Source organism: Salmo trutta, chromosome 3 (genome assembly GCF_901001165.1).
Source record: "Salmo trutta chromosome 3, fSalTru1.1, whole genome shotgun sequence".
NCBI lineage: Eukaryota > Metazoa > Chordata > Actinopteri > Salmoniformes > Salmonidae > Salmo > Salmo trutta.
In genome coordinates this window covers 45325654-45347141 of record NC_042959.1, presented here as the reverse complement: position 1 = coordinate 45347141, position 21488 = coordinate 45325654, and the positions used below count along the sequence as shown (strand labels likewise).

The following is a 21488-nucleotide window of genomic DNA, read 5'->3' as shown; positions in this document are numbered from 1 at the left end:
AAATATAAAATGTGCAAATCGTATGAGTTATTTCTTCTAACCCACTGGAATTTCCTCTCAATGGTCTCTTAATCTTTTGAGGATGCTCTCTTTCTTTTGCTTCAGACTGAACATAAACGTTTCATCGATTCATTGAATTTCGTGACAAGGTCAATACTGCTTATCAAAAGAGTATGCAATTGTCATTGATGTTCATATAATAGATAAGTATCTGCTTGGTCCTGGATATTTTAAGGCACCGTAAACATTTCATATGACACTCTAGCCATATTCTAATGTATATTGATAGTCCCTGGTTCCCATCTGAAAACCATGACACTTAGCACTAGGATTATTTTTGGTAGAGCGTTCATATTTGCCGAACAGCTCAGCTTGGCCATCATTCTAAGCGATAGGATTTCCTGTACAAGTTCCTGTACAGTACAGCATGCAAATGCCAATGTTCCAAACCATACTTTACCTCAGAATGTAGGAATGTCAAGTCAACCATACATTAATGTGTGTGTATGCATTTGTGCGTGCAAGAGAGCGGTCATGCGTTTGTTTTTCATTGGTTGTCAATGGGTTAGGGTTAGGATATCCCAGTGTGTTGTCACGCACCTCCTCGTCCTCCAGGCGGCGCTGTGTGTCGGTGATAAACTTGATGTACTGACTGGTCAGAGTCATCAGCTCGCTGTAGCGGGTTCTTAGCGTCACATACTGATGGAGGAGAAACAAAACAGGAAACCTTTGATTTTAGTGTGTGTCGGCTTAAACTATTGATCTAAACTTTTCTCCTAACATTGCAAATGGTTGTCAGAGAATGACAGTCTGCGTTCAGATAACACAAGCGGCACAGACCTCTTGAATGATGTTATCCGAGGCAGAATCCATTTTGGTTTTCTTCAGGGGTGAGAGAGGGTCCACCTGTGCTTTGTAGGCCACCAACTGGAGTTCATAATCCTAATAAAAAGAAACAGGATGTTTCAACACTAAACCCTATGAAATGAAGACATTTAAATAAAGCTGTATGTGAATGCAATAATGCTTTCCACGTTTGTACACTAATGTTGTGCATGCTTGCCTTGATAGTGTCGATATACGCCTTGGCATATTTCTGACACTCGTCAACTTTCTCTTTGTTTTGCTCGATCTCTTCCAGAAGTTTCTATGTTGGGGGAAATAATCAGAATTAGTCTGGATGTGACTTCCAAGGTGTGCCTGTATATGTTCAATGATGAGAACTACACAAAACACACCTTTATAACATTCATAGTCAAGTAGTATACAGAATAAGAAGTATAAAAACAATGTCAATGATTTATTTTCACAAAGTTTCAGAATGTTCAGTTGATCAGCTAAGCACCTAGAGCAATGCAGTGATGTAATGGACCCCTAATATGCCCCCATCAGTACAGTAGCCTACCTTCTCCTGGGCCAGTTGCTCCTTCAGAGTCTTGCTGTCGCTGATGGGCACGGCCTGGATCTTCTCCTGCCTCTGCTTGGCGTCACCGATCCACTGGATGAGCCAGTCGTAGCTCTCTCTGTAGTACCCCAGCTGGCGACCTAGCTGCTCCAGCTCCCGCTGACGCAGGTCCATCTGGGAGAACACAGCCTGCCAGCGGTCCTGGAGACCGGACAGGAGATGGCGGTAGTGGTCCAGCTCAGCGTCACGCTCACTGTGCACACGAGACATCTTCTCGCTCACGGCTGCTGCCTTTCCGAGCTCGCCCTCCAGGGAATCGAATGCAGGCTTTTCACCCTCCGCTTCAGCACGCATTTTCTACAGGGAAAGAGACGGGAGGGAAGAACAACAGTTAGTATGTTAAATAAGATGTCAATAATGATATATATCCAATGATATATATGAAACGTAAAAATGTATGAGCGTTGGCAGTCGAGAAACCCATAACGAATCCCACACAGTTCATTAATGTCCCAGAGCGCACGTGTTTCTAATGTAATAAACATCACAATCGAGCTACTGAGTAGCGTTCATGCAAAAGCCTCTCCCAGCTCCCTGGCTTGTGAAAAAGCGGACCAACTGTGTCATACAACAGGAGGCAAGTGTTGAGAGAACTGAGAACAGAAGCCTGGTTGTCCAGTGGAAACTTAACACAAGAATAAAGGCTGAAGCTGCGCCCAGTGCTGTCCAGTCAGTTCACCTTGAGCTGGGTGCGGTACATCTCCACCTCCTTGACGTCATCGGGAACAGTTTGGACCTCGCGCAGTCGCTGCTCATACTTCTTCAGCACTCCCTCGGCCCCCTGCGTGTTGCGGATGACCACGTCCACCGTCTTCAGCCTTCAGGCAAGGAGAAGGAAATGTCAGTAGAGGAGAGATGGGGAGGGAAGTGGCGTGGGAGATTTAATGCGGCTTAAATAGAATGTTGCATTATTCACTTGCTTGTTTGTTGCTTTTGTCAGGGCAATAAGAACCCCCAGAAACGGCAACTGGCTACAGAAAGAAAACTGACGAGTCAACTCACTTCTCTAGATAGACGGAGGAGAGGATGTAGGCATGGTCCATCTTCTTCAGGGTGAACTCCAGTTCAGAGCGCAGGACAGGCGCAGTGCTGGACTGCTTAGGAGTGGTATTCAGGACCTCCTCGGTCTTCACGGCCACCTGGTCCAGGTTCTTCTTGATACCCTCAAGCTCTACTTGGACTTTCTGAAAGAGGAGAAAAACAAGCACATGACGATTAAGATAAAGAAAGGACAAATAGCAAAACAAAGGGAGGAAACCTCCTCTGATTACAAACTTCCACCGAGTATCATAATGCTGAATGAGTCCCCTCAATCAGGTCCAAGGAAGCAGTATGTTCCTGAGCCTGACCTGTGTGTGGACTCTCTGGGCGAAGAGCTGCCAGGGGTCTTGGTGGAGAAGCAGAGAAAGGATCCCCACTAGGCCCAGAGCCAGCAGGGTCCAGAGGAGCTGGATCAGCAGGCTGGCCAGTGGGCCTTCCAGCCAGTCAGTCTCCATAGAGAAACACAGCCCAGGGACTTACTGGACACACTGAGCTTAGACACGACTCAATTTTCTCTTTCTCTCCCTCTTGCGCTCTCTGTCTTACTCTCATGAATCGCCTTCTCCTCTCTCCCTCTTCCCCCGTCAGAGGCTGCGCAGAAGGCGGTGACCATGCCATTCCATTCCCTCCCTCTCGATCTACCTCCGCCCCGCCTATCCACCCTTCTACTGAGTCATCGTTCCTCTCTTTCCTGCTGTACTTGGCTCCCGTACAGTATGTGTATATCTCCTTTCTCAAGCCCCCTTCTTTTTCACATTTCTCTCCCTCACTGCAGAAAGCCCTATCCATAGCTGCAATCTGCTGTAATTAAGCCTCGCTGTCTCCTCTCTCTGTATTTCATTCCCTCTCTTTCTCCCTCATTCTCTTTCTTCCTCATTCTCTCTCTCTCCTTTTCTGTGTAGTGCTTTGTCCTGTTTCTGGTGCCAGTCTGTAGCTTGGTATCAGGGTTGGGGAGTAACGTATTACATGTAATAGATTACAACAACAAAAAATTACAAAAAACGGTGTTACGTTACCAGCTAAAATATTGTAATCAGATTACAGACACTTTTGAAAGACTAGAAAAAGTAGATTCAAAAGGGATGTTTGTGAAAAAATTATTCTCTCTGACATTCAAATCAGCTTTGCAAAAAGGCGCAAGTTCAAGTTTGTTCCGCCTGAGTGAATCTGATCACAAGTCAGAGACCACTATGATGACACACCAAATGCATTAGGATTGCAGGGAAAGAGTAGGAATTGGCTTTTGTAGGCTACAGTCCAAGCTATGTCTTCCAATGGTGCGAGTGCTGTCGGCATCCAAAGATGATCCAACTTGAATAAACGCTTGGAGGTAAGGACGACAGCAGATATCACTTATTATTGATAACTACATAGCGCATTGATTTGAATCACACTGGTGCTCTCTCATTTAGGGAGTTTTAGGGAGTTCCTTCCTTCTAAACTCCTCCGTGGTATTTGTGCTCCATATTGTCAAAAAACAAGATTAATTTAAGAAGACCACAAGCGGGGTTTTTATTGCTGGATCTAATTTGTGCTGATTCAGAAAAATGCCCATAGGCCTAATGGACACATGCTCAAACTCGCACACTTTGATAGACTTAAATGGCTGCAAATTATTGAAGTATCAAAGTGTCACCAAAGAAAAACGGAAACAACAAGCCTATAGCAAAACACAGAATTTGGTATACATTTTTTGCAAATAGCACTTTTCAGTAGTGCTCGTAGAATGCCATTCCATGAGATCAGCATTTATTTTTTAAACTTAAAGCAATAAGCCTGCATGACAACAAAACCGTAGTAGGCTAATAAGTCCTTCGTTTTTGGGTTACGCTCAGATAAAACAATTTGGCTAATCTAGATTTCCATATTTCCAAGTCGTATTCTTGAAGATCAAGGCGTATTAAATGAACTGGAATGACTGGAAATCTGACAGACTTTGTTTTTTTTTCTGTAAAGATATAGCCTAATCATATTATTATTGGTAGTAGAAAGCAATGGGTTTGAAGAAGCCTACATAACCAACCCATAAAGTAAAATGCAACATCCATTTATGGCCAGCTATGTAAACGCTAACATTGATTTATCCTGTAATAGATGTTGGTAAATTGGTAATATAAAGGTTTGCCTTCTTCTAATGCCTCTTAAGGGGAAAGTAATCCATTACAATTTTGGACATGTAACTAATGGATTACATTTAGAAAGTAACCTACCAAACCCTGCTTGGTATCACATTTTTGGTGCTTCCCCCTCCATAACAGTTTTACAGTAGCTCCTTGTTAAAAATACATTCAGGGCTCTTTGTGATGTTATTCCCAGTGTTCAAATAAAACATCATTGTTTTTTGGTGATTAACTTCGGTATCTGTTGTGCCATGGACACTAGCACTGATGTGCCCCTCCCCTACCGTTACCTTTACCTGTACATAGGTTATACTTCATTATCCTTTAATTATACAGGTTGATCCACTGAGGGTCTTTTACGGAGGAGACCTGTCCAACAAACAGGTTAGACCTAAGTCAGAACTTATTCTTTAGTTATTACAGTTTAGGTACAGTACCTTCTGGTCGGTGGTCTTCTGGGCACAGTCTTTGAGGGGGTCTTTGTCCACGGGCTTGCGGATGCGGGCCACGGTACGAGCCTCGCAGTCCTCTATCCGTAGACGCAGGTCCTTGATCTGGGTGATGTAGGTCACACACATCGACTCGTCCTGCTCACCTGTGTGCAGCGTGGACATTGTGGAGATTGGTTAGGATGGTAAGGGTGTGGCACTAGTAGCTCCAAGGGTGTGGGTTCAATACCCACAGGGAACACATACTCAAAATGTATGCACTCACTGTACTGTAAATCATTTCGAATAGAAGCGCCTGCTGAGTGGCAATAATAATACAATGATTATATTATCATGGTGAGGAGCTTAGGGCAGGAAGGGTGTGTGGTCACTGTAGGTGTAGTAAGATAGAGGGTTGAATGTAGTGTGGTGAAACCTTTCCCTTGATGTCTTCCATGTACGTTCTTTACCTTGCAATACCTCATTGCTTTGAATGGAATTACAATTGCAGATAGAGATAGAGAAAGCTATATACCCCACCCCACACACACACCTGTGTGCAGTGCATTCATATGGTTCATGATCAGACATGCATGTTTTCACATGTAGTGTGTCACACACAGCTTGATACGCATTCAAACAAAGCAAATTTCATTCCGAATGATCCTCTATGCAGGCGACCACACTGTGCAGTGGTATCTCTACACACAGCGAAACACAGCTTGACCACTACCTGAACGTGCTTTCTAAAGCACTATATTGCAGGACAACAAAAAAAAACAAAAAAAAAACAAAGCCACATTGGAAACAGGAAATGGACAAAAAAAAAAGACTAAAATATCATGCACTCACTCAAAAGTTGTAAGTGCTAGCGAAAGCATTGCTGTCAATGTGAACACTGTCAGTTGACGGGGGTGGAGTGACGAAAACAACAAATCGTTCATTTTTGAATGACCCAACCATCCATAGTTCAAGAGCATGGCGGTTCACTGTTGCCTGTGAGAGCTATAGCTTAGCGTGACACACTCACCTTTGGTTTTAACCACTGGTCCTGAAAGGTGAATTTGACAGTTACCCAATGTTGCTGACCTGCTGTACAGTAACACGCCTTTCACCCCTGACTACACACATCCACTGTATAAAAGACTGTTTGCTGGTGGTACTCAGAGAAGGAGAGTAGATGCCACCCTTACTGAGATCAAAACTTTATTTTACAGCCCGCTGTTTATTAGGTAATTACTAATTAATTATTTGTCAAACCAGGTAGTCACCAAACCAGAAAGTACCCACTAATACCCCATACCAGGCTGTAAAATAAAGGGTTCCAGAGGTTTGTTGTGTTTGTTCATGAGTATGTAGGTGGAACTGACCTTTCTCCACAGAGCGCAGAAGGTTGTCGTAGAACTGTGTGGTCTTAGAGTAGTCGCCCTCAATCTGCATACGGTCGTGTGGACCAAACAGCTGGGAATCCTGACTGTCACGCATGAAGTCCTGATAGTGAAGCTCCAGGTTCCTCATAATCAGCCTGTACTCCTCCACCTTCATGGTCTTAAACTATAGAGGGAAGAGAGGGGAGGGGGAAAGAGGGAGAAAGAGAAAGAAGAGAGAGAGAGAGAGAGAGAGAGGGAGGAGAGAGGAAGAAATAGGGTGAAAAGGAGAGAGGGAGAGGGAAGACGGAGAGAGAAGAAGAGGTAGGAGAGAAGGGGAAAAAGAGGGAGAGGTAGAATAAGGAGAGAGGTAAGTAAATAGTCAATCTGAGGCATGTTCATCTTTCAAAACCTCCTTGAGAGAGGAATCTATCAGAATTGCCTGTCAATTTGTCACTGTCATTCTGTCCATGTACCCTGCTTGTATAACAACCTGTTTTAGACGGTCACATTTCATAAAATCAAATCTACAATACAATCAAGGTTTTTAGTTTGTTTGTCACGTAATACAAACGCTTTGGTAGACACTGCTCCTTACTGTTGTAACAGTTTAACCTCTACGGGCCACGGTGGCAGTATTGAGAATTTTGAAAAAAATATGTGCCCATTTTTAACTGCCTCCTACACCAACTCAGAAGCTAGGATATGCATATTATTAACACATTCGGATAGAAAACACTCTGAATTTTCTAAAACAGTTTGAATGGTGTCTGTAAGTATAACAAAACTCATATTGCAGGCAAAAACCTGAGAAAAATAGATTAAAAAAAATGAGAATTTTGTGGCTGTACTATTTAGTGTCATTGTTTATTAGATACCATAGTGAGAAAGGATTCAGTTCGCAACTCCTACGGCTTCCACTAGATGTCAGCGATCTTTATAAAGTTGTTTGAAGCTTCTATGATTAACAGGGAGCAAATTAGAATGCATTGAAGTTGACGTCCGTGGGATGTCGTCACTTCCATTATGGCCTGCACCTGCGCAATCATGAGACACGAGACATTTTTAAAAAACGTTTTTCTAGACACAGGTGAAGTCGGGTTGAAACATTACTGATGTTTCACGTTAAAAATGGCTCTAAAGATTGATGCTAAACAACGTTTGACATGTTTGAACAAACGTAAATAGATTATTTTTGTAACTTTTTTAACTTTTTGCCGTGACTTCACACACCCCCCCCGCGCTACTTTTTAGTAGCCACCGAAGCGCTAACAACATGGAACAACTTGGAGTTATTTGGACATCAATTATGAACTTTGTCAAAAGAAACCACATTTGTTGTGGACCTGGAATTCCTGGAACTGCCAATGGATGAAGATAATCAAAGGTAATGGATTATTGACAATAGTATTATTGATATTACATGGTTACAAGATGATGCTAAGCTAATTAGGCTAGCTTATTGTTCTTAGCACAGCACCCGGTTTATTGCAACTTGTGATTTCCCAGTAAAGTTATTTTGAAATCTGGCAAGACAGTATCATTTACGAAATGTTAAACTATAATTATTTGAATGACAATATTATAATTTACCAATGTTTTCGAATAGTAATTTTGAAAATTGTAACGTTGTTCACCGGAAGCATTTCAGAGAAGAAAAAAATCAGAATTTCACCGCTACTGTAAAATGCGGTTTTTGGATATAAATATGAACTTGATGGAACAAAAAATGCATGTATTGTATAACATAATGTCCTAGGAGTGTCATCTGATGGAGATTGTCAAAGGTTGGTGCATAATTTTAGCTGGTTTCTGCTTTTGGTGACGCCTGACCTTGAATTGAAAATGGATGTTTGTACTTTTGTGGCTATGTACTGTCCTAACATAATCTAACTTTATGCTTTTGCCGTAAAGCCTCTTTGAAAATCGAACAATGTGGTTAGATTAAGGAGATGTTTATCTTTTAAATGGTGTAAAATAGTTGATTGTTTGAGAAATTGAAATTATTAGATTTTTGATGTTTTGAATTTCCAGCCTTGCTAGCAATCCCGTCTCAGGGTTCATTGCTAACCCGTGGCCTCAACAGGATAAGAACTTTCCCCCGCCAATAATTCTATTTGGAAACCCATGAGGTTTTCTAACTCAATAAAACACTTGTCCATGTTTACATGGTCTGCTCTATAAATAGCAGAGCTCGAGACTCAACCTCACCGTAAAGCAACAATGGTAAGGGAAATCTCCCCATTCAATTCAGCACACTTACAGTAACACAAACAGGGTGACCACTTGACTCCCTATCACAGGGTCACTTGATTGACTGTCTGTGAGGATCACGTTTAACTTAAAAGAGTACAAGTCTAAACTTCAAACAGTTAACTAATGTCAGACTATTCTATTCACTATATATCTTTCTAAATGTTTGTTTTAAGATAAACAAAAACACAGATGACTAGTGTTTACCATGGTGATGTTCCAGGTACGTATCTGCGTGATGTCTCTCGTCAGGTACTGCCAGGAAAGCATGCTCTTCATGTCCACATGCATTCTCTGCCACAGGATCAGCATCGACTGGTGACCAGAATCCAGACTGGGGACGGAGACAGAAGGAAGTGTTATTGTACTGTAAACAAATATAACTAGGGCCCAGAGTTTTTTCATGGCTAGGTCACGAAAAACCAGCCTGGTCCCAGATCTGTTTGTATCATCTTGCCAACTCCTATAGTCATTGTCAGGGAAGACAGCGCAAACAGATATGGGAGGTGGCAAAAAAAAGAAGAAAAATGGGCTCTGCGTGATCCATTGATGGAGAGCACTGTGTATTGATGTAAGAGTCTCACCTGGACACACTGTCCACAGCCTCCTTGTTGACAGGTGGAACCAGGAAGCAGACTGAAGGCACCACCGCCTCAATGCCTGAGCGGTTAAGGACCTTCCACTTGTTGGGTTGTGGGGAGTTGTTGATGAGAGCACACTCCTCACCCTTATGGACGGTGATCTGCACAGAGGGACAGAGTACATGAGACGTTACAGTCCGTGGATGGTGGATGGCTAGACCAGCATGAATGAATGAACCAGGAAGAATGAATGAATGGGGAAAAAAACGAGTGATGAACGAAACAAACAAATGAAAAGTAAGTCTCTACTTCCTCTACATAGGTAGAGCGTTATTCCTACACCAGATACCTTCAAAATGTGATGATAAAGATGATACGCTTACCTCCATCTGTTTGAAGTCACACACGGCCTGGATGGGCAGTTTACCCTTGATGGACTTGGTGGGGTTACGGGGCTTCAGCTGGATTATGGTCTTGGCTCTCTTGTTCAGGCCAGCCACGTGAGTCTTAAACTCATTCAGCTGCTCCTTCTCCTCCTGGTGAAGAAGGGAAATCATTCAAAATCTCCCGAAAAAAATGGAACAAAAAGATAAAGAGTTTCCTGGTTTGCTTTCTCTGCATTTGAGCGACTAAAGTTCTGCCTATGACGAGGGCCCATATTCATGAAGTATCTCAGAGTAAGAGTACTGATCTAGGATCATGGAACCCCTTTCCATTCATTATATATAAAAAGCAGACCTGATTCTAGATCAGCAGTCCTACTCTTACGATTTATGAATATGGGTCCCAGAGCTAGGTGACCTCACGTTTTATGTGAGCACAAGCATCCATACGCAGTCCAACTGTGTAGTAGGCTACGCACCATAGCATCCTGCAGCAGGTCCTCTAGTCGCGTGGCCGTAGTGGAGCGATCACAGCTGTACTTCTTCTTCATCATCTCCTGCATCTTCTTCATCCTCTCCTCAGCCTCTTTCACGTCCGAGAAGAACTGCGAAGAAGCACAAGAGGATAAGGGCATGTGTGTTTGAACAATCAATGAGAACATCAACAATTGTGTTTGGAACTATTACTCATGGAACCATGCAGGTTTATGAGACATTCTCTATTTTGAAAATTATTCTGAGCATCCAAACCTGGTAGTACGCTGTGTTCTCTTTGAGGTGAGCCTCGATGCAACAACACAGCTGGAGGATCCAGCTCCACTGAGTCTGCAGGGCTGCTGTGAAGGCCTGGAAATTAAAGGGGGACATCAAGAGTTGGGCAAAACAGGGTTGTGTTCATTAGACACCAAGCGGGGTAAAACAGACTGAAACACGGAGGGACTACCTGAACTTGTCCAATAAGACATGCTTGTTTTCAGTTGCAAAACAATCTACTACGGTATGCGGTTCTGTGTACTAATGCATACATCCAGGTTTACCCTGTTATTGCACATGGAGACCACTACGGGGTATTGCTGTGCTCACCTCCACTGTCTTCTTGCCGGGGTGGCCCTCCTTCAGCATCTTGTCTCCTGTGGCCTGGATGTCGTTGACCTTTTTCTCTCTCAGCTCCAGCTCACGCATTAGCCCCTTCCGAATGAAGATGAGCTATCAATGAGCTATCAACAGCCTTACATTCAGATGAACACTACTCCAGAGTTTGGAAATACTGTATGATCTATTCAATCTTTTTCTATGCTTCAGAATATGTGCATTTGAGCAACCAAGCTGTCTTAACAGCATTTCTGATATATTTTTCAAGTTCCATATATGGTTTTCTGAGTGGGCGGTTAGACCTACCGAGTAGTTGTCTTTCTTGGCAGTCATGTTGGTGTTGCGGTCGCTCCAGTCGTAGTTGACCTCCTCCTCCTCTTTGTCGTTGAGCCACATCAGCTCCTTGGTTGCCGCGCTGACGAACACATAGAGCGAGTCCAGGTTACGCAGACGAGACTTGGAGGAGTTCTGGGAGAGAGAGCGGTGAAAGAGGGAAGATATAAATTAAATTGCATACTGTGTGTGTATATATCAGAATACAAATTATTACTAATCCTGGTGGTAGTTGGCCATAACAGCATCTTTACCCAAAAATATTACATTTAACCCAATAGAATGCTTCTGAATAAAGATCTTACTAGCAGCTTGGCATACTGAAGGTCCAGTTTGCCCAGGTATTGACTGTATGTCCCCTTACTGACTGGGGATAGCTGGCTCTGAGGGACACAAGAGACACACAGGCCACATCAATGTAATGTCACAGTCAGATAGAGAGGATCTAACACTTGAGGTTGGTAATGAATGTATGTAATGTCTCCAATCCCTCGGATCGAATACAAAAGAACATGATGTCAACTCATTCAAAGTGATATGGAAATATACGGAGACATGGAGAGTCTATGAAACAAAGTTATTATAACACCCCACTAAAACATATTTCACCTTTGCCCCTTTAAGGTCTAGTACCTCGTCAGCCTTGGCCCGTTCGATCTTGGAGCGGAAGTCCTCCACGGTCTGGTGCAGGCCCCGGTGGCTGCCCAGCTGAGACTCCACGGTGGGCAAGTCCGAGCCCCACTCGGCCTCGTCAATCCGCCTCTGACTCTCCTCCACCCAGGTCAGCAGGTCCTGGGCGTAGCGCAGGGTCACCTCGTCCATCTCAGGACGCGCCCTGGTGGAGGGCTGCTGGATGGACTGGATCACCTGCGACTTGAGGCGCAGGTTATAATCGGTGCGCAGGTTCACAAGGCGCTCGTGAAGGCGGTATACCCTGTGGGAACGACACGCATTTGACAGGTAAGTGTTCTGTCCTGTAACACATTTTCCATTTTCTTCAGTTACATGACTATGGTTACGCAACAAACGTAGGTTTCAATCAGCGTTCATGACTAGAGGAGGAGGGGATATCATTTATAGTTTAGAGAAAATTGTTTTTATCCTAACAAAGCAAATCGTTGTAATCGATCAATGTATATAATATAATAGAATCAAATAGAAAATAGATACTTTATTATCCATTTTGTGAGAAACTGACATGGCCAACACACCTGCGGTACATCTGCTCGGCCTGCAGGTGGCGTCCATCTTTGAGCAGCTGCACGTCATTGAAGAGCAGGCGGATCATGCCGTCTGCCTTGTCCAGGTCCCGCTCCATCTCGGCAGTGTGCTGAGCCGGCTTCCCTGCACTCAGGAGACGGATGTCCTAGAGGGAGGAGGGCATACCAATATTAATGTCATTAACCTATGAGCTTTCGAGAGACAGAGAAGGTGAATGGTTTCTATGGTTGACAGACAAGTAATGCCTCCTCCACTTGAAGGATTTTATGGCTTTCCAAAGTTGTTGGAGATAGATAAGATCTTCATTTTATATGTGAGACTGTACTTATCCAGCCCACCTCACGCTGTTGTATGACAGGAGAGGCAATACCGTTCTGATAGGGAGAATTTTCACTGGTGATGACTGGACACATTAGTTTTGAATGAGGTAGTAAACAGACAGCTAATGATTTTCTAACTGGAGCATCTGACTCCAGTAGAAAACCACTGGCCTATAGCAGCTTTACATAATTGAGGACAATGGCTGTCCTTAGTTTGTCCCAGCCCCAGTCCCAGCCTCAGTCCCAGCCTCAGGCCCAGCCTCAGGCCCAGCCTCAGGCCCAGCCTCAGGCCCAGCCTCAGGCCCAGCCTCAGGCCCAGCCTCAGGCCCAGCCTCAGGCCCAGCCTCAGGCCTCCTCACTGTACAGTCAGAGTGTTAATGGTCCAAGACTCACCGTCTGCAGCAGGGTCTCCAGCTGGTTGAGCTGCTCCTCACACACACCTGACTCCATCTGGACTTTACTGACAATCCTCTGGAGTCTCTCTAGCCTGAGGGAAGAGAAGAGGAGCATTAACACCCATCTGGACAAAACACTGACCCGGTATAACATTTCACTTCTGTACCATGCTAAAAGTGAACGAATCAATAGAAAAACAAACAAACAAAAATGTTTTACGTCACGATTAAGAATATCGAGTATCAAATATAACATATTCCTTGCTTGGCCACAGCTAAAAACCTCATAACATAGTAACACAATTACCCACAACAGCGCAATCACTGAAAGTCCAGAACAAGACACTTACAGCCTCTTTGAATGCAGCAGGTACTCTACTCTATAAGAGTCCATCACAAATGCCATACTCTTGTCCCTATGCTCTCCCTTTTAAAGTCCCATGTAGAGAGGTGTCTCTTCTTAACACAGCCACATCGTGTCATGGGAATTCTCTCCCATCTTGGCAGGGACAACAAATGCCTGCTGCGTTGTGCAAGACAGATTTCTGCTGCGCTTGTTCAGCCATTCCTCATCCCAGTTCATGAATAAGGCTGCCCAGATAGAGCACTGTCCAGTCTGATGAACTTAGTTGAAACTAGCAAATGAGAACTGCCCATTATACTGAAAATGGACCCAGCAAACAAGGCTGTCTTATGACAGTGGACCAGCCCATTTCAAGACAACTCGCAACACACACCACTCCAGCCATCTAGCCTTATGATATTGGTAATATTGGTATTTGATGTCTTCTGACAGATAATCATATCTGATTAAGTTACAAGAAAGCATTTTGTAAAAATAAAATCGCTCTGTACAAGACTTGGCCCTTGTGAACAGAGGATGTCTTTCTTTGCAATCCCTTCATTGCAAAGGGAAAACATGATTCAATCATAACATCTGGATATGGAGTCTCCGAATTAGGGGAGATGGGTAATATAATTACTGTGCGTTACTTAGCTTCAGATGTTGTTCTTGCAGCGGTTTAAACGGCACATGTAACTACAAGGAAATGGTCCGATAGAATTGGCTTGATAAGAATCCATCCGTCACTTTCTGTGGTTTTTATATGAATCATGATTCATTCTCTGTAAGTAAGTTGCATTCATCAACGGTCTGATATTCTAATCGACACTTTGTGGCGCTACTTAAATCAAAGAAACTAGTGGAAACGTCCATCTAAAGTCAAGACGCATGAAGTCATCCCTGAAGAGCTTAGAGAAATCAGGCAGGACAGTGTCCGAGACCCTACGGCATCATAGATAGCAAACCTCGGGCGTGCCAATGGCATTACTTTTCAAGAGGAGCTGGCTGTAGACAAACCAGCCGAAACAAGGCCCCAGAGCAGTGCAACCAAGGAAAACTGGGTTTAATCGACTAATGGAGTTAGTTATCCAGGATTCTCTCACACAGACCAATGAATCAATGACCTGTCTTGTGTCGAACAATAACATATTCTTCCCATTTTGTAACATGAAGACCAATTATTTTCTAACAAAACAGGCAGAAACTAACAAGGTCACATGAAGAGAGTAGATATATACTAAACAGAAATATAAACGCAACAAGCAACAGTTTAATTGATTTTACTGAGTTACAGTTCATATGAGGAAATCAGTCAATTGAAATAATAAATTCATTAGGCCCTAATCTACGGATTTCACATGACTGAGAGTACAGATACGCATCTGTTGGTCACAGATACCTTTAAAAAATTGACCTTACAATGGGCCTTAGGATCTCATCATGATATTTTTGTGCATTCAAACTGCCATCGATAAAATGCAATTGTGTTCGTTGTCCGTAGCTTATGCCTGCCCACACCATAACCCCACCACCCCCATGGGGCACTCTGTTCACAACGTTGATATCAGAAAACCGCTCCCCCACACGGCGCCATACACGTGGTCTGCGGTTGTGAGGCCGGTTGGATGCACTGCCAAATTCTCAAAAATTATGTTGGAGGCGGCTTATGATAAAGAAATTAACATAAAATTCTCTGGCAACAGCTCTGGTGGACATTCATGAAGTCAGCATACCAATTGCACACTCCCTCAAAACTTTAGACATCTGTGGTATTGAGATTTGCGACAAAACTGCACATTTTAGAGTGCCCTTTTATTGTCCCCAGCACAAGGTGCACCTGTGTAATGATCATGGTGTTTAATCAGATTGTTAATATACCACACCTGTCAGGTGGATGGGTTATCTTGGCATCCCCACTAACAGCGATATAAACTAATTTGTGCACAACATTTGAGAGAAATACACTTTGTGTGCATATGGAACATTTCTGAGATCTTTTAATTCAGCTCATGAAACATGGCACCAAGACTTTACATGTTGCGTTTATATTTTTGTCCAGTGTAGATCCAGATGAGGATTGATGGAATCGTGGAATCAGGAATAATATGGCCAGACATTGATATCCACCACAGCTTTACTCACTCACCTCTCAAACTCTATCCTGAGCAGTCGTTCTCTCTCTAGGATGGACACGTGCAGACGGCCCCATTCCTTCTCCACATCAATGGGATGGTAGCCTGGAGGGACCTTGACCTGACCAGCATGCACTGCACTCTGTAGAGGGGGTGGTGTAAAATAATAAGTGTTAGACCTCTAGCCACAAATCAGACAACCATCTTTATCTATCTATATCAATCTGTCAAAAAACTGACTAGAGTATAATGGAAGGGGATACAATAGAGTAAAGTACAATTGAATACAATAGAATAGAATTAATCGAATAGACTAGAATGCAAACAGAATAAAAAATAATAGAATAGAAGCTCTGTGCATGGCTAACCTCAAAGGACTGGTAGATTAGTTTGGAACGGTGCTTGTCGGCCTCCTTTGCAGGCAGTTCTGTCTCTTTGAACTTCAAGAACTGACGCCACAGGATCTGAAAGAGAGAGACAGAATGAAGGAGAACATTTTCCTAACGTTCTCGAACGAACGGTCACAAAGGGGACATTTTTGTATATATAAAAAAAAGAACGTGCAGTGAAATGTTTTGTTTTACAGGGTCAGCTATAGTAGTATGGCATCCCTGGAGCTAATTAGTGTTAAGTGCCTTGCTCAAGGACACGTCAGCAGATTTTTCATATTGTTGAGTCATGGAATTCGAACCAGCGACCTCTCGGTTCCTGGCCCAACGCTCTAACCGCAAGGCAACCTACCTTACTAGCTAGTGAATCAATCCATCCTACTCTTGCTTCCTTTTTAAACGCTACATAACACTAAACAGGGTTGAGGACAATTCTATTTCAAGACAATCAATTCAGAAAGTAAACTGAAATTCCATTTGAAATGGAATTGACCCCAACCACGACAGCAGTACTTAACCAAACTGCTTCCATTGACTCTAGTCTAGGTGATGATTCTGATTTGCTAAAGCGGTGACGTGTAAAACTACAGTTCTTGATGAGTTAGTTGACATGTTTACATTCTCACAGTGGGAGTTACTTGAGAAAGGATTGTAACCTTGTAGCTTTATAACATGTTCCCATGTCCTTAATTCACATACATACACACAGAGCTTGACCTTTTCAATTGGCCATTAAACATGGGATTATCTAAATCCAGTATGGTACTGGATCACTAAAGTGGTTAACCCGATTATTTTGACACCTTCCCAAACAAAGGCTCACGCTAACAAAGATAAGGGCTGTTGAAAAGAATACATAGAAAAGTCAGATGCCTTATTAGAAGACATGGCATATAAACACAAATAGAAACAAATAGAGACTTCTCGAGATACTGCTTTTGCCTGTATTTTGGGAACCATTTTCTAGGAAAAGAGATCTTGGAACTATTGTACCTTGAAGCACAATATACCCAGCCTTGTACTGCTCATTCTGATCATGCCATTACATCTGATGAAAAGGAGGTGTGAGCACGTTAAACCCATATAATTGGTGTTCGAGTTGATAAAGGAAATTGGACACAGAAGTGCGTCCTCCTCTGTTTAACTGTACAATTCCTTTGTATGTACTGTACAAGATTTGGAAACAGATTACAGCAACTGATAGGTTCGTGAATGTCATATACATTATCCAATAGGAGAACTTAGCTGACCTAGCCTTTATCTGACAGTCCCTTTTGTCTCCACAGAGAAAGTTGCAGTCACGCAATGTTTTACGATTCAGAGCTAGCCAGGGAATGGGGAGGGGCAGTACGGAAGATTCCACTGAGGTTTAGGTAGAATAATGTTTGCCTTCAGGTCTGCTTTTCTCAGCTCCAGTACCATCCACCCAGATGTCACACGATGCCCGCCATCTCTAGACTGGACACATACTGTAATTGTTCTGTTTGATGTGGTATCGAATGGCAGAGCTACCCGCTTGGTCATAATGGCTTAACTATTTCACGACCACGCGTCTCAGGAGTGCATGACTTCTGTTGATGCATGTGCGCATGCATATCAGTAAGAGCTCAGAGAAACGAATCTCAAGAACGATTTGATCATGTGATCACCTCTGAATAGGCTTATGGTAACAGAAAATAAATGAAGGTGTGTGTGTGGAGAAATGTAATAAACATAATTCACAGCAATAAAAAAAATGCCTTAGCTTCAGACCCCAATATATAGACACAGAAACACATACAGTATATTCAGTACCCAAGCTCCAGTATACACGCTCCTATTGTCACGAGTGTGTGTAGGAACGGACCAAAGCGCAGCGTGGGTATCATTCCACATATTTACATTTTAATGTGAAACTATGCAAGACATACAATAAACCATAAACGAAACAACAAACCGTGACGAAGCGGTGCTACATGCACTAGCTCAAAAATAATCTCCCACAAACACAGGTGGGAAAAACAACTCCTTAAATATGATCCCCAATTAGAGACAACGATGACCAGCTGCCTCTAATTGGGAATCATACCAAACCCCAACATAGAAAAAAGGAACTAGAACATAACATAGAAAAAAAACTAGATAAACCCCCCTAGTCACACCCTGACCATCTTTACCATAGAAAATAAGACCACCATTTGGTCTGGACATGACACCTATGTCTAGCAATAAAACTTTATATGACCAGCCACAAGTAGCATTCCAATCCCAGTCACAACAGCGCTACAAGTAACTGTCCAAGTAGAAGACTCACCTCTATCTCCTCATAGCTGCCTGGGAACCTCCTCTCGCCGAAGATAACGACATGGTGGCTTATCCACTGCCGAATGATAGTGACCAGCTCATAGTACTCTGTCCAGCGCAGCTCCAGCTCCTGTAACACAGACACAGCAGGAAACAGCAGACAATAACAGGGTTTAACAACAGACAGCAAGAGCCTTCTCCTGGAGAGCCATGATAACTCGCCTGCTCACACACCACCCTCACTCAATTAGGTGTCAACAGAGAGAGAGAGAGAAAGTAGTGTGTGTGTGTGCACATGCATATGTACACACATGTGCAATAAAAAAAAGTTCCCTCCTTGACTCACTTTCATTATATGTTTAGTTATCATTGGAGTACAAATGGCACACTAAAATCTGTTTTGGCAATACAATACAGTACACCATTTTGCTTTTCCAATGGGTCTCTTCTATGTGCTGGGATCATGCTGTGGTGTGAGAGGGTGTTTATTGGGTAGAAAGTTATTTGAGGTAAACACAGAAGGTTGCTAATTTCCTGCAGCTCCATTTAGGATCACAGGACTTCCACTGTGGTTCCAAACTGAAGCGACTCTGGACGTCAGTGTCATAAACAAAACAAATGACATGTTCTGACTGTCACAAGCCTGTGTAATCCGGAGGGTCCTCGGAATTCACTCTCACTGAAAGTAGGATTGAATGCAATAACAGTGGCTTAGCGTGCCCCCTTTTGAATGTATCAATCTGAGTCTGAGACATAAGGTATGTCCAGTTTGTGAGTATATCAGGTTTAGGGACAATCTTATAAAAATAATGAAGTGATCAGAGATCAGCGGTGGTCAGAAATACACTCACGTTAGCCTGGGTTCCATCCTGGACATCCCGGGGCATGGCATCATACAGGGATGACACGTAGGTGATGATGGACTTCTCATCAGGGTGCGGCACGTCAACATCTGGGGAAATAATTGTGTGTTTATAGATTTATTTTCACAGCAAAAGAGGAATGGAGACGCTGCAAATACCAAATACGGAATGAAGTACTTTGAGGCTTCTTGTAAAACAAAAAGTTAAGTGTGTCCAGTCATTAGTTGGTACGTGAAGATGAGTGTAAACATTAGTTATACACTTAGATCATGTTCATGGTGGATTTGGAGAAGGGGGGGTATGGTTTATAAGCTCTTCAAGTTATAAGCTCTTCAAGTTCCATCTGGAGTCTCTCACCCCTGACTCTTCTTCCATTAAATATCAAAAGCACAAAGTTAGGTGGGACGTGGTTGGAGAACAAAACAGAAGCAAACAACGAAATGGGGGAGGGAATTTCCCGAATAGAAACTATTGTTTTCGTTGGAAAAACGTTTTCCGTTGCGAAACATTTTTGCTACAGCGTGCACTTGTGATTCCACCCCTGGTGTTGAGGTCAGCCCTCATCACACGTACATGTACTGGAGGATCTCTGTGCAGTCTTACCCTCTGGATCCAACAGGCGAGTCACGCCCAGGTCTGTCTCTGCCACGTTGAAGGCGTACTCAAGGTTCTGCACGTTGGTCTGGCGGTACACCTTACTCATGTCAATGAGTCTAGGCCTAAGGAGACAGAACCATGGGACATCCGTCATGATTGGTGTAAAGGCGGTGTAGACAGGTGAGGAGGGTATTAGGACAGGCCGGGCAGATACTGATAATTCATACCTACATATAACTTGTCCTAAAAAAATTTTTTTTTAAATGGCACGTCTGTATGTCATAAATCTGCAGTGAACACCTGACTCCCCTGAGGTGCTTGGCATCTATATACGAATGGAATGTTACATGGGGCTGCAGCAGACAACCAGGACAGCCATATTTCAAATGATATAAGCACCTACACTCGCTCCCCGTTACACTCATCTGCACCACGGAGAGGATAGTAAGTGAACAGAAAATAGCCATAGGGAAACATTCAAATCATACTGTTACTCAAATTCGATTCTTGACCAATGTAAACATAAAAAAAAAAATCTGTAACAAAACTTCCCTCTAATTCATTTTTCATTGCACCCATTAAGTTAAAATGTCACTGTTTAAGTAAAAATGTCATATTTTATGGCACAGTATACTCATTCTTGCTTTACATTACGTTCACATTATTCTGATATACTGCGAAAGTAAAGCCCAAGACAAATAAGAGAGAAGCTTAGAGCACATCCGTACAGCGATTTGACGCGATAGGTGGAGCGGACAGCGTAGTAGTCCCCAGGGCTTGGGGCTGATTCCAGGCACTGCACCTCCCTAAGAGAGAGCTGCTTCCGTGGCCGGGGGGGCTTCCCTTCTACCCTACTGGGAATGACCAGCCTCCCCTCCCCTCCCTGGAGGCTGTGGGGGCTCCAGTCATGTCCCAGCCCTGTCCCCTGGCCCAGCTCATGGTCCCCTGAGTGGGAGTCGCAGCTGGAGTGGGCCACTGAGCTGTGGGAGCCCTGGCCTGAGTCGCAGGAGGAGCCTTCTGAGAGGATATCGTCACACTGCATGACCACACGGTCTTCCAATGAGTTGACCAAACCTGTGACCCTGCTGGACGACCTGCCAGTCCTCTTCCTGGACTTCATGGACAGCTTCCTCTTCAGACTTGACATCATGGTGCCTTCTGGGAGTTGTAGTCTCCCCAAAACGGAGAGCTAGCTGGCTAGATGTTTTGTACTCTTCCAGTGGCAAGTGAAAACGTTGCACTTAACAGTGAGCTTCCAATTCCAAAAGGCTTGCTGCTCCAATCATTTTAACAAGCTTCCTTCTGATGGTTTGGCGTTTGTTCAGGATACAGCCGGGTCCAAGTCTGCAGAATGTGCAGGTAAATCCCACCCGAGCATTGACGTCTTCAATGAGACGTCTTCACAGTGTTCATGTTGAGGTTACAAAGAGTGCTCAACCCTCTCCGTGAGAGAAGAAACATCTCGGTATCACTAGGAGACTAACTGCTGTCATCCCCTCTGACCTGACCTCCCAACCTCAGCCCTGTCTATCCAAAACAGCTCCCCCGATATCAACTGTAACTTTCCCCAGTCCAACGTAAGGTCCTTAGTTCCCAGGGTGACAACAACATTCAATCCTCCAAATAAGTGGTTAAAAAAAGTGCCGCAAATTGGTGGATAGTGCCGACTGTAGGCTGTGCAAAAAGTAACTCTGCGGTGTTCGTCGTTTGAGTAGGAGTGTTACAGTGACACACCTCTCTCCTTACGAAAATCAGCTAGTAAATAGAATGCCTTAGGTGACACTCACAACTTAAAAAGTGTTCTCTCTATCTCTCTCTCTCGCTCTCTGTTAGAGAGAGCAGGGTGAAGCTCAACTTTGCAGGTACACGCACAGCTTTGATT

General features: G+C 43.5%; 1 protein-coding gene across 19 annotated transcripts in view; it reads right to left on the bottom strand.

Moving 5' to 3' along the window:
• LOC115176026 (plectin) overlaps positions 1 to 21488 on the bottom strand; it is a 188675-nt gene that overhangs the window by 13490 nt on the left and 153697 nt on the right. For 12 of the 19 annotated variants that reach the window (XM_029735812.1, XM_029735865.1, XM_029735881.1 and 9 more), the window contains 25 exons: positions 19613 to 19728; positions 18998 to 19098; positions 18157 to 18276; positions 15843 to 15938; positions 15489 to 15616; positions 12998 to 13091; positions 12275 to 12429; positions 11673 to 11997; positions 11369 to 11446; positions 11037 to 11198; positions 10722 to 10826; positions 10389 to 10484; positions 10118 to 10243; positions 9639 to 9791; positions 9259 to 9416; positions 8882 to 9008; positions 6425 to 6608; positions 6085 to 6105; positions 5064 to 5221; positions 2468 to 2649; positions 2145 to 2283; positions 1406 to 1762; positions 1064 to 1147; positions 841 to 942; positions 601 to 699 (listed from right to left, as the gene is read on the bottom strand). In XM_029735812.1, the coding sequence (XP_029591672.1) occupies positions 601 to 699; positions 841 to 942; positions 1064 to 1147; positions 1406 to 1762; positions 2145 to 2283; positions 2468 to 2649; positions 5064 to 5221; positions 6085 to 6105; positions 6425 to 6608; positions 8882 to 9008; positions 9259 to 9416; positions 9639 to 9791; positions 10118 to 10243; positions 10389 to 10484; positions 10722 to 10826; positions 11037 to 11198; positions 11369 to 11446; positions 11673 to 11997; positions 12275 to 12429; positions 12998 to 13091; positions 15489 to 15616; positions 15843 to 15938; positions 18157 to 18276; positions 18998 to 19098; positions 19613 to 19728 (3466 nt within the window). Of the gene's footprint in view, positions 1 to 600; positions 700 to 840; positions 943 to 1063; positions 1148 to 1405; positions 1763 to 2144; positions 2284 to 2467; positions 2650 to 5063; positions 5222 to 6084; positions 6106 to 6424; positions 6609 to 8881; positions 9009 to 9258; positions 9417 to 9638; positions 9792 to 10117; positions 10244 to 10388; positions 10485 to 10721; positions 10827 to 11036; positions 11199 to 11368; positions 11447 to 11672; positions 11998 to 12274; positions 12430 to 12997; positions 13092 to 15488; positions 15617 to 15842; positions 15939 to 18156; positions 18277 to 18997; positions 19099 to 19612; positions 19729 to 20334; positions 20772 to 21488 lie in introns of those variants that run through there. The other 7 variants (XM_029735803.1, XM_029735795.1, XM_029735872.1 and 4 more) reach the window with 4 other exon arrangements.